The sequence below is a fragment of the Microchirus variegatus genome, assembly GCF_963457635.1.
Source record: "Microchirus variegatus genome assembly, chromosome: 9".
Taxonomy (NCBI): domain Eukaryota; kingdom Metazoa; phylum Chordata; class Actinopteri; order Pleuronectiformes; family Soleidae; genus Microchirus; species Microchirus variegatus.
In genome coordinates, this window is record NC_139810.1 from 12,668,845 (window position 1) to 12,682,100 (window position 13,256).

Sequence of the window (13,256 nt, forward strand, 5' to 3'; positions counted from 1 at the left end):
AAAATGGATTCATAAGGTCACAATTCATCCTGCAGTGCGCCTGGTTCAAGGATTAATATAGTTTTTCTAAGGATATTTCCAATGAAGGAAATAAATGGGGAATTTAATTCCACAACTTGTAAAAGTGGCCAGTCACTGTTACCGCTCTATGAGTCCGTGGAATATACTGTGACATGGTGTCCTACAACTATATTAACCACATTAGATTAGATTTTTATTGCCTTTTATGGGCAGAGGTCAAGGGCCCTGCACACCCCCCCCCCCCCCCATGTGAAACTGGCACAATCCAAATACAGCGCAAGAACATTTTTGACTGATGTACTTTTTCTTCTCATGTAAGGTTTGACACGCAAATACATATATATGTATATATGTGTGTGTGTGTGTTCAACAACAGTCTTGTATTTTATAGAATAGAATATATTACACCGACTCAAATGGACCCAAAACAAAGTCACTGTCGCTTTAGCGGAGCAGCTTTGTACTGAGATAGAAATAAGGTCAGGGAAAAGGTTTGATAGGAAATAAAGATGGCAGTCAGTGATCCTGACGAGACGAGGCCAAGGCTGTATGACAGAACACTGATGGTAGAACTTAATACAGCAGGTGCTGATACACTGTCTCACAAAAGTATCCTGTTGTCCTGGACATTAAGTCCTTGAAGAACCTGATGAGTAAAGCCAAGATTATTTATGTTACGCTTTTATGACGAAATGCTACCAAAGTTACTGAGATTACTGTTGCTCCAACAATAATTCTATAATAATGTAGCACCTACGTATAAGTCAATTCCAATAGTGTCATTGGCTGTTAGGGAAAACACCCATGGCATAAGGTATTGCAGGCACGATTGTAACAGTTATTATTGTGGCTTGACAAACCCGAAGAATTGCCCAGGAAAAATACTGCAAACCACATTTCCTCTTTTCAATATAGTATAAAAAAAAAAAGTGTTACCTGCAAAGCATCTCTTACTGAGGTTGATGATGCTGCCAGTGTGAGGCCAGTGACTCACCAACATACCCATTAGCACTGTAATAACTTTTGTAGCCCTATAACCGCTTGATACGTCCGCATCGATGACTGTGGTGGCCATTATATCTAGGGACGTCGCTCTAGGTCGGATTACAACAAGTTGCTGCTGCTCAGTAGTGTGGCACAGCGAGCTGCTGTGGGGGGGATCTTAACCCTCCCGGCGCTGCACTCAGTCACAGCCTGATGACCTGCAACGAAGCCTCCCAAAGCACCAAACCTGCATGAGCCAGGCCATTTTGCAAGGAATAGAATTAGTCGTGTAATAAAAAAACACACGGTGAATAGTTTTACATGAGCAATTGAGGGAAAAGCCGCGATCACACTGTAAAAACCGTGAGAAGTAATTCAACCCCACAAGATGATCTGTGTTCTGTGACCAAGCTGCAGCTTTATTGTCCAGAAAAGAACATCACAAGGAAACCACTAATTATACTGTATTATAAGTTCAGTTATAATCCATTTTACGCAATGCAGTAATTCATTGTCAAGTCATAGCAAGGATAATAAAAACATAAACTGCAATGTATGTTTAAAAAAAAAATGAATGAGAATGAGGACACACTGGTTGGCCTTTCAGTGCATCCTTACACTATATATACATACAGTACAATGAGCAGATAGCTAGATGTGCAGTGTGTTTCCTTTCTTTTCTACAACGGTAGCTAGCTAACTCTCAGGAAGCTGTGTACACACTAGTGTATTAAAGGCTCATTGAGGAAACAGTCAGCAAACACAAACACACGAGCTGAACAGAACTCTTAGAGAAGATGTGGTCACTGCTGAAAGGACACACTTTTCCACAGCAAGTTTGGGGTTTGGGATTAAAAAAAAAAACACTGCTGCTACTGATTTTCCGAAGCTGGGCCTTTAAGACAATATGAAACAGCCCTAATGCTGAATCTAATGATGCTGTCCATGCAAGCTCCGCACCGACCTTGGCCTACATTTATCAACCGTGTTAGGGTAGGAACGCTGGGCCCCCATTCAAGAAATGTTTATTTTGCTTTTACCTTGAATTATCTTTTCAAACATTTCAAAAAAAAAAAAAAAAAAGTACGATAGGAACGACTGAAACAGTATTTACAAACCTCATCCATCTGGTTTAGCGGGATTTTTTCTTTTAAAATGGTTGCAGAGAAAACAATACGGCTATTCTTTTTTCATCTAAAGATTGCAGAAAGGAGGTAGCCATGTCTCTCATATGGCATATATTGTGATCTCCCATAGTGTGCATCTCTTCTGTGGGAACACTTTCACAGGCCCATGCAGGACATACTGTATTTTACAAGAAATCTTGAAAAAGAAAAAATAGACAAGAAAAAAAAAAGAAAAAAAAACCTGACGGCTGAATGGTCATGTCTGGCTTCCACAAGCATCATTTCCTGCGTGATCGTTGATCTGGTCTCCTTCTCTCCGGGTAATCTGTTCCTGAGGACTTGATGGTGAACTGAATTATACCTTATACTTAACAAGGAACTGACGATACCTTAACCCTGATGAGCACATATTTGTACCACTCCAGGTGCCTCTAAGAACTCTTGATTTCATTCAGACGTGGTGCAGAACCAGCAAAACAAGTAGTGACACTGTAGTTTGTTTTTTTTCTACTGAAGACTACAAAAACCCTGACCGAGCTCTGAAGACAGATGGACTTTACCGCAGATTTGAGGTCAAAGTCAGTTTCAAATCAAAGAAATGGAAACTGAGAAAAAAAAGTAAAAAATTAAGAACAGTTTTACCCAACTGCTGTTAAACTTGATTTGGAGGGAACATTTTTTGATATCAAGAAACTGAAGCGAGAGCAATTGTGTTGCTTTTTCTTTGTTTTTTTTTGTTTTCTGAATTCACCTCAGTCTTGAATCACAGAACCATCTACAGATGTCAAAAAGAATAAAAAAATAAATAAAAAGACCATACAAGGACACATTTGATGCTCTTTGACTATGTAAATGTCATTGATATGTTAATGATTTCATCATAGTTTTTATCATGCAATATCATGTATAAAGACATAATGTTGGGGGTGGGGTGGTGACGGGGCAAAGACAAATGAATATGTCCAGTGACTTATGTTATTATTATTATTATTATTATTAGTATAGTTGACTTTCTGTTAACTCCTGAAATGCAGACGTTGCCAAAATACCATCATGTGATAACATGGGATAAAAAGGAGAAATATTCAGTTATTTTGTTTTGTATAACAAAAGAATTATAAACTGATATTTGTCAAGTACTTCTGATGAGATCTTTGTTTTATGTGTTTACTGCAGACTCTTTGCTTTCTGTTATGGGTTACTTTGGATGTATTTTTTGGTATGACGTATGATGATTGTCGTTCTGTCACATCAGACTTAACCGATTCAAGTTTGACTCACGAACGGCTGATCTGCTTGTTGAAATCTCCACCCCCCTCCCCCTCCAACAATGAATGAGTCTCTTTCGAAAGTTGCTTGATTGTGGACAAGTAAACGGAGTCGGAAAGAGGCTTGTTGCTTTTCATTGATAATGATGATGACATGCTGATTTTGATTTGAAAATTATAATGTCTAATTAATTCCTATTTGTGAATAGTATTCCAACTCACCATGACAATTTCTGTTATTGAAACACATTTTGAGAAGGTCGAATAAAGATATTTTACATTCAAAAATATTACTGTGACTGATGAAATTCATTTTGAAAATTGTGTCGAACAGTGCTTGTCATTAGCCTGCCTTCTGTGGCTAGTTTAGCCGTGTGGCTAACTTTAGCTCACAGTCCACAGCTGATTGTGTAAACACATGTTTGTGACAAGAGACTTGTTGTTGTTGACCTGGTCCTAAATGTTCTATAACAGGGGTTCTGAAAGTTTTGATACCTGTGGGCCAATTTAGGAACCCAACATTGGACTGAGGGCCGCCAAAGGGAAAAAAAAGGAAAAAAAAAACAGAAAGAAATTCTGTAAATAATAATTTATTTATTTTAATAAATAGTAATAGTTTTAATGACCAGATTGCAGTTCTACAGTTTACAGTTTACAATGTTCTATACTGTATTTATTTCTAACTAACATTTATTTATCTGTATTTATTTTCAGTTCTTAAATCTTCTTATTAAGTAAAACTGAAACTGTGTAGACTGTTTTCCAACTGAAAAATATTGTTGAAAGTACCGTAATAAGGTACCAACTGGTACTGGCAATAATAATGTCTCAAAATGCTCATGAGACAAACATTTCAGACATGTCCTTTCGTTGGCTCCACTTTACAGAAAATGTCCTGACACAGATGATGGGAGCAATCTGCAACTCTGGCCTTGTGCTCCTCCTTCTTCTTGTTCTTCAGGTTGTACACTAAGAGGTGCAATGCTGCCCTCGACAGTCCAAAGTTCCCAATCACATTTTGAAGTCCGTATTGACAGTTCAAAAGATCGAAGAGCAGCTCAAAGTTCTCCACCCAACTCCACTCTTTATCACAGTTCAAAGTTCTCCACCATTCTCATTCATTAATCTTCTGAATTATTCCTCTCTCTCACACACACACTCAAAGTTGTAATACAACTTCACATTTTACGCAAAACTGTGCATTCTCTCTGTGTCAATACGAGGCCGTAATATCCTGAAATCTAAGAAACGATAAAGAAAGAAACACAGGGCCACTGCACACAGATGCACACTAAGTAGGTGGCATAGCCTGAAACATGGAATCCACAGCTTGTCACAGTATAAGTACTTGTAATTAATCAGTGGGTGCATCGTCTGTGTGGTCTGTTTTTAGCTGCTACCACACTTTACACCTGGCGCTGTGATTTACTGGGCTCTGTGTTGTATCTCTTTATGAATTAGGATGACACTGTAGTCAGCACAAGGCTGGCCCTACTAAAAAACTAAGTCAGTAGAGTTATAAAGCCTCCAGAGTCTCACTGCTATTATTACCTCCAGTGAGGAGGTTATATTTTTGTCTCATTTTGGCTGATTTTGGAACAGCATAACTCAAAAAGTTAAGGACATATTTGAATACAATTTTCTGGAGTTATACACTGTGGCCCAGGGGGCAAAATATGATATTTTAGTTGTAATCCATAATACTGAATTCAGGGACTGTGGTGAGGTTTGAACCACACATGATTCTCTCAGTGGTACAAAAGGAGAAGATCAAAGGGATCGGAACAGGTTTGGTTGCACTGACACACACTCTGAGCTGTGTGCGCCCCCTAGTGGCCTCATGTGGCTTAAGCAGCGGTGGAATCAATGAAAGGAAGTAATGAAGCAAAAGAAAAGGACATGATCTGGAAAGAGAGGAGAATCTAAGTTGAAAAAAATAAAACCAGAAATTGCACACACAAAAGAAAACAATCGGTTGGTTTCTCAATCTCAGGTGTGCAAGTAAATCTAAAAGAAACTCAACCTTGTGAAACATGAAGTGGCTTTATGTTGTGATCTGTTGGTCAAATGTTGGTTCACTGCTGTGTATCTACTCTACAGTAGAAGTAACGGTGTATGTGCACAGACACAGCAGCCTCTGTGCTTAACTGGCAGATGGTATCACAGCATTAACACCTGCGCTGCAAGGTTCTGCAACAGCTTGTTTCCTCAAGCTGTCAAGAGTCCTAAATACCCTGACACCTCCCAATATCACATCACCGTAATCAGAGGACACACAGTGGACATCTAGCACTGGGCTGATGTGGTTGTACTTTACTGCTGTGATTGCAATTATTGCCATGATTTGCATTATTCATGTTACTTTGTGTTTATATATATATATATATATATATATGTATATATACATATATATATATATAAGTGTTTAACCAACAACCTTCAACAAGTTGAAAGACTACTCGCTCTACCACTGAAGAATCAATATTTTTAATGACCATTTGCATTTGTATTTCCTATTATTGTTTGCCATAGTAACTGTCTTAGATCCAGAAAATGAATAAATAATGATAAATTAAATATCAACACGCTCTATATTGTACATTCTTATAGCCTCTGTACATACATTTTAACATAGTAATGGAATAAAAGCAGCCTAAATTGGTACATAAGCAATATAAAAACATCTTTCTTTAAATAAAGTGCCATTTTGCCTACAATTTAAAACAAAAATACTCAAATGTATTTTGCATTATTCACATTATTCATTATTAATTCAAGATGCATTCAAGGTAAAGTGCAACAAAGTCTGACCTGTTCCATCGTCCCTTAGCAGCTTTTGATGTTTGCATTGGTGCTGGGCAGTCAGACAGGATCCCAGTGAGGGAATATAGCTTGATATAACATTGTCTCCATCTACTTTTATTATTATGTTAAATTCTTTATCACTGAAATGACTTTTTCTTAACATTGTGGTTTGAGTAAAATGTTAAGTATCGGCCTAACGTTGGTCATGTGCAGATGTGATGTTTGGAGAGATTTTTTTTAAATTCAGATTTGACCCATGAGCTTGATCTACAGCTGCCGCACAATAGCAGGTGTCCTGAATGGTGAAGCCTCAGGACAGAGATTTATTACCACAGTCGCTGTTTCGCCCTCCCCACTGGCAGAGGTGTCGTATTTCTATAGTCAAGGACAGTCGTTTAAAATAGCCGCATCTGTGCATCTATTGTCATGTAAACAACTGATTCCCACTCTACACTGCAGCCACAAAACTACCAAACTAACTACAAAAATATTTATTGTTATAAAAAAAGAAGGGTATATGTCACTCTGACTCGAGTCTCTGTCCTTGAAATACTTTGAAAATGTCAAGCCCGTGTGTTTATTAGGAAATGGATACCAGTGACCTGACAAGTATTCTCTGTGTCGTCCTGCTTGTTGGCATGTGACCCTGTGAGCTCTGTTTAGTCATGGGCTGATATTAGCTTCCTGCAGATGGTATTGGTTTTGTTGTGCATAAAAATTGATAAGGGAAATGACATTTGTTATGGTGAGGTACATTGCTGAGTGTATTAACAGCATTGTTCATAAATTAAACATTGATGGAGCAGACGACTCAATACTTTCAAACACTTTTCACAAAACAAGCAACACTGTATGAAATGAGCAAACTAAAATGAACCACTAGATCAAAATACACAAATTGCAAATAAAATAGTGATTTAATGCGGGACCACAGGGTTGGTGTGGTGGTTAGCACTCTTGCCTTTGCAGCAAGAAGAGCCGTTTTCGAGCCCTGGTTGGCACAAGAGCCTTTCTGCATGGAGTTTGCATGTTCTCCCCGTGTGTGCATGTTTCTCCAGCTTCCTCCCACAGTTAAAAAAAAAAAAAAAACATGCAATATGCAGATTAGTTAAATTGGACACTCTAAATCAGCTGTTTCTCATGCCTTGTACTGGGGAGCCACTGTGCTGCATGTGTTAGGCGTTTCCCTGCTCAAACACACCTGATTCAAATGGTCAGCTCGTCAGCAAGTTCTGCTGAAGCCTGATAATGACCCATTTATTTGAATCAGGTGTGTGTTGTATGTGGACTGTCCAGTGTGTGACCCCGCCTATCGCCCTCATGTCAGCTGAGATTTCAGCATGTCCTGTGGAGGATAAAGTGGCAGAATATGGATGGATGTATATATGAGCATTTAAAAAAATATAGTATTTAATTTCTTTGCTCCGATTCTTTTGGGTTTGCACTCCCTGATTTGTTCGTTGCGATGTGTTTTTTTTTTTTTGTTTCTGAGTATCTATGATTTACCCCTATCTGAGTTACTGTGATATTGTTTGGGCAAATACATATTCCTCCCAGTCTTTAAACTACTCGTGTTGTAAATATTGATGAGTAAAATTGGCAACCTCTAACCTCTTATAAGCCCTCAGCTCGGCTCTTCAGAAAATGAATGATTCCAACAGTGTCCGATATTTTATATCGTTACCTTAATCATTTAGTAACTTATTTCAATCTACTTTCCATGCTCACCAGACACAGCTGATCACCTTTATCTTCCTTTTTTTTAAACAATAAAGGACAGTCCTCAGTCCTTTTCACTTTTTTGTCACCATTAATCACTTTTTACCAATTCATTTTCTAATATTGTGTTAATTTGTTATATTATTCCCTAACCTGTGCTGCTGCTTTTTTTTTGTTTTGTCTATTTTGTCCTTGGCTTCTTGACCTCTATGACCTTCTGGATTGTATGCTATTTGTGTGTGCAAAAATGTAAGTAAATTAATCTAAAGTAAGGAAGAAATTATTACATTTTTGTGGGACTTTCATGGGAAAACGTACACAAGATGTGTTTGCTCGTCACATTTGGCGTTCCACTCTGTCTCCATTAAATAACATTTTTGACCAATCACTGATGCAGTGCAATGTTGCAGTCCACTTTTTGAGCGTGATCTCACTCGAAAAACTTGTTAACAAGTATGGACAGAAGTTGTGTTGAGGAAATGTAGCGCTCACAACGGGCAACTCCAGCTGTTCTACTGGTGAGTTTATATTAAAGCCCACTTATCTGTAATCTTACTTAATATGCACCTTGGGGAAAAGTTTTCTCTACAGCTTTGAACACGATGGTGTTCACAAATGACCAAGCATCCTCTGTGGTTGAAAAGTGGATCATAGAGTGGGTGTGTGCACTGTGCAAATATGGAGCTTGGTGCAGTCAGCAGTGATTATTGTCGCATTTGCACCATGTACTGCTGGGAAATATTTGCCCTATTTGGCATTTCCGCACCACTTAGGAACTAGGAATGACTGTAAGAACTCTGTCATGAGGGCATTTTTAGCTTCTACTTCACGGGGAAGGGGATTTTTTTAAAGCTCATTTAAAAAATGAGCACAGCAGAGAGGAGGTTCCGACATGGTGGGTAGGTTTTTGGAAGGAGCTGTCCTATAGCTATAGTTCACTTAACCCTAGTTTCAATAACCGTTTGGTCCAAAAATGCCTTAATCACACTTCAAAAAACCCTGAGCCACTATTTTAAAACCATACCTTCATTGACATTAACAAACTTCTCTGTGCACATCCTTTACTATCACTATCATTAAAATCATAATGAAGTCATGTCTAAGAAAAGCCTGAGCTGTCCACTATTGTTAGGAGGCTTCTGTTGTTAACCATTTATAGCTTTCTCTGTCTCTGTGTGTGTGTGCGTGTCTCCCTCTCTCTCTCCCTTTGGATTTTGCAGGATGAGTCAAGAGCTTTTTTAGTTCCACACTTGTCCAGCACCAGACCAAAGCAGTTATTGCTGCCTGTTTTTGTGTTGCATCTCTTTGCAGCAGTTCCTTCATTCGGAGACCCATTACTGACCAGCAGCCATGGATGATGTATATAAAGCAGCGGTGAGTACAGATTATGTCCAGTGTGGTGTTTCTCTGTCGTATGTCATGTTGATTGGGTTTTTTGTTTCTCAAAAAAGACAAAAATATACAAAAACACTTATTATTACAACTAGAGAACAGCACTGGAGTAGATGCTTCTTTGTGGGGCTGGAACTTCAGAGGTTTTGATTCATCTCATCAATCATTTCTGTATTAATTACATATGTAATCCGGAATTAACAGTTGGGGGAAACAATTAAGAAGGATGAAGAGTGATTAATATCACAGAATAACAGTTTTCACCATGAAATGCTTTAATTTTAGCCCTTGTAACCTTTGGTAAGGGCACTGAGGTCATGTGCTTGGTTGTTATTTCTTTGCATGGGGTTGCATTTCATTTGCTTGCATTTATTTGTAAAGATGATGAGGACAGTGTTACAGGGAGTTAAATGAAAGTTAAGAAAGAGTTCCTTCTGTCATACGTGACTGATCACTGAACTTGAATAAATATTACTTTTTTGGCGGGACAAAACCTAGTATGTTTGAAGGATAATGTCTCTGTGTCTTTTTCTTCAACAGAGACAATAGGTGTGATAAGCCTAGTGAGCACAGTGACAGGCTGATGCTGCTGTGGTTGTGCTTAGGTCACATTTTTGTGCCTGACAATAGAACAAGCAACAGCTGGACACTTCAGGGTGGGAAGAGGAGTGACAGCTGCCGGCTATTAAAACAAATGGGCGACACCAGATACCCCCACCTGCTGCATTTAATAGCAGTGCAGTTCTGCAGACCTACCACAACAGTGGTGTGAGCAGCACAGACTGAAAGTGCTCAGTACAGTAGTTACTGAGGTGAAGTTCTACTGACACTGTCAAAAGTCCTCATGTGCACAATGTTGATCCTGGTTCTCTTTTATTCCAGGTTGAAAACTTGACAGAAGAACAGAAAAATGGTAAGGAAATTACACAACTGATCATCAATCATAAAACTTTAATGTTAATCAGTCTGCTGCACGATGGATAACGACCACTCTCTGAGGTTAAATGTGCAAAAAACTAAAGATTGACCTCAGAAAAACCTCCCACTCAATTTTTTCTCGGATGATTTTGACACGTATTACATTGCATTTATTGTCAGATCCTATTCTAGACTGTTATTTTTTTTAGGTGTCATTGTAGCTTAAGCATTCAGTCTTGTAGCAGCAATAATTTATAATGTATTCATCATTTTTCAACTTCAAATGTAGCAGAAAAGCAGAAAACCTGATTTTTTTTTTTTGTAGCTACAGCGTGCAATAAATAAATGAATTATCTCCTTGGTCAGAGATTAACAGACGTTGTTTTCTCCTCCAGAGTTCAAGGCCGCATTTGACATCTTCATCCAGGATGCAGAGGACGGCTGCATCAGCACCAAAGAGTTGGGGAAGGTGATGAGGATGCTGGGACAGAACCCAACCCCTGAAGAGCTACAGGAGATGATTGATGAGGTGGATGAGGATGGTATGTCATCATCAACTGCGCTCAGTCACCATATGACTTACTGTGATATTCAGTCTTCATAATATATCACTGTGCATTTTCACAGGCAGCGGCACGGTAGATTTTGACGAGTTCTTGGTCATGATGGTCCGCTGCATGAAGGAGGAGAGCAAAGGAAAATCAGAGGAGGAGTTGGCTGAACTTTTCCGAATGTTTGACAAGTAGGTTTCCTCTTTGCATGTCGTTAAACACAACCTTCATTCAAGGCGAAGGAATGATGGGATAAAACAATGCTGACTATAGGAGATTATAGAGACCAGTATCGGATCAATATTGACAATAATATCATCGGCGCATCTCCTGCAATAACCAAAACTCTCTTAGTATGTTATGTCATGGAAAAAAATATGCGTTTAGTGATGGAAAATTTTAAATCAACAAATGAGTATAATTCCTTTCCCGATACCTTTGTTTTGTCTGAAGGAACGGAGACGGTTACATAGACTTAGAGGAGCTGAAGACCATGCTCGATTCCACCGGAGAAGCCATCACAGAAGACGACATCGAGGAGCTGATGAAGGATGGCGACAAAAACAACGACGGCAGAATCGATTATGATGGTATGTTAACCAGCACATTCTGACAAACTATATTTTTATGTTATTTGAAGAAGACATTCACAGAAAGAAAGAGAAAGAGGTCCACTTTGTATTCTTTCTTTACATAAGTGAATTAATACAAATGAATGTAGATGTGTTATTTTTCTTCTGACCAGTATTGGAAAGTGGAGAGGGCAGACATGGGGACAGGTCAAGCTTAGCTGTTATAAGTGGATAACTTATACATATAGGGTTAACTTTCTCTGCTGCCATCATCATCATAAGAACAGAAAGCCAACTAGGGCATTAAGAGAAGAATAAGAATCATATACACAACAGAAAACTGTACATATGGTCTCAGTGATAAGTGAGTAAAATTGGTGATCTGAGTTAAACTATGAAATGTGAATATGAACAGTGTATAAAATGTTGAATAATTTAAGTTATTACACATGAATGTGATCAACATAAGTATAGATCAGTGCAGAGTGGTTATAGACAAGACCATAGTGGTAAATATATCTTAAGAAACATCTTGAGAAACATCAGAAAATACTTTTACCAACATAATGAGGTTGATTTGACGACAATAGCTACAGGACTTTTATTGTCATATGCATCATGAATTGAGTTCATAATCCAACAGTGATTCTGCCATTGTTTTTCATATTCACAGCATTTCAGTAAAGTGAGTGACTTCTCACTGATTCCCGCTTGTTCTCTCTGTGTTTTCTCTGTTCCCTCGCTCTCTCTTCTCCTTTTATTGACATCTCGGTGCTTTGGTCTCCTTCTTTTTGTTTGTGCTCTGACAGAGTTTCTGGAGTTCATGAAAGGTGTTGAATAAAGGATTGACCTGGAGGCTTTACACTGCAGCATCTCACCTGATCATCTGAGGCTATTAGGCCTGAACACACGCCTTTCACCAGCTTTGAATGGCAGCTATACTGAGTCAAACTATACTGAGTCAAACAACATCCTCAAGACTGTGGAGAAAAAAAACAAATAAATGTACAAAAATATGAAGGCTATTTTCAATTAAAAGATATTCATTATTGTATATTTTTGTCTGGCTTATGTGTTTTGATGTATAAATCCATAAAACCACATTTTAAAGTGTATAGATAAATACAGTGAAGAACACAGTATTTCATTTATTGCAAGACTTCCTTTATATGTATTTTCTGAACAGTGTTATGGTCTGCCTATAGGGGTCAGTAGAACACAGAATGAATAGTTTAATTTTACAAGAGAAGAAGGGGGAGAGCTGGCTGAACTTTTCCTAATGTTTGACAAGTATGTTTTATCTTTACATGTCATTAAACATGACCTTTAGTCAAGTCGAAGGAATTGTGGAATAAAACAATGCTGACTGTGAGAGTGCTAACAAAGTACATAGTAAGTAATGACTAGGAATGGCTCGATATCACTGTCCAATACTGATACTGATACCACAACCTTGAGTATCTACCGATACCAATAACAGTCATAATTTTACACCTTTAAAGCTGTAATTTTAAATTATTCATAGTTGTTTTTATTTCCAGTGTTGTAACGACTGTCTTTTAGAGATGTGCAGCTTCAAATGAAGATATGAGCGATCACAGTTAAGCGCCGTGGCTTTGTGTGTAGGAATTAACCTACAAGTCTGACACTTCATGAATTTTTGTGAGGCTGAAGTATAAATCATGAGTTCATTGCGTCATGTTAGACTGAGTACATCAACCTTCTGATCAGCATTTACCCAATATCAGTGTAAATTTGGACATACCCATAATAGGTGACACAGCTCTAACTTGTGGCCACAACTCCCCCCCAACATAGTATCAGTGGAATTTAAATTTTTGTTACCTTTTCTCCTGATTTTACTTTATGAATTATTATGTCTCATTCCTTTACCTTACC

General features: G+C 38.2%; 1 protein-coding gene across 1 annotated transcript; it reads left to right on the plus strand.

Annotated features, from left to right (window-relative positions):
- Nucleotides 1-9,129: 9,129 nt before the first annotated feature.
- LOC310931961 (troponin C, slow skeletal and cardiac muscles-like) lies at nt 9,130-12,411 on the plus strand. Its single transcript, XM_083895213.1, has 6 exons — nt 9,130-9,298; nt 10,199-10,229; nt 10,630-10,776; nt 10,862-10,976; nt 11,239-11,375; nt 12,167-12,411. Exons 1-6 carry the CDS (start codon nt 9,275-9,277, stop codon nt 12,196-12,198), a joined length of 486 nt encoding a protein of 161 aa, XP_083751339.1. The 5' UTR covers nt 9,130-9,274; the 3' UTR covers nt 12,199-12,411.
- The last annotated feature ends 845 nt before the right edge of the window (nt 12,412-13,256 follow it).

Bases quoted from the DNA above. Each gene is read 5' to 3' on its own strand.
- LOC310931961 (XM_083895213.1), top strand. From the start codon at position 9,275: ATGGATGATGTATATAAAGCAGCG. The intron at 10,230-10,629 runs GTAAGGAAATTA...TTTCTCCTCCAG, and splicing joins GACAGAAGAACAGAAAAATG to AGTTCAAGGCCGCATTTGAC. The intron at 11,376-12,166 runs GTATGTTAACCA...GTGCTCTGACAG, and splicing joins CGGCAGAATCGATTATGATG to AGTTTCTGGAGTTCATGAAA.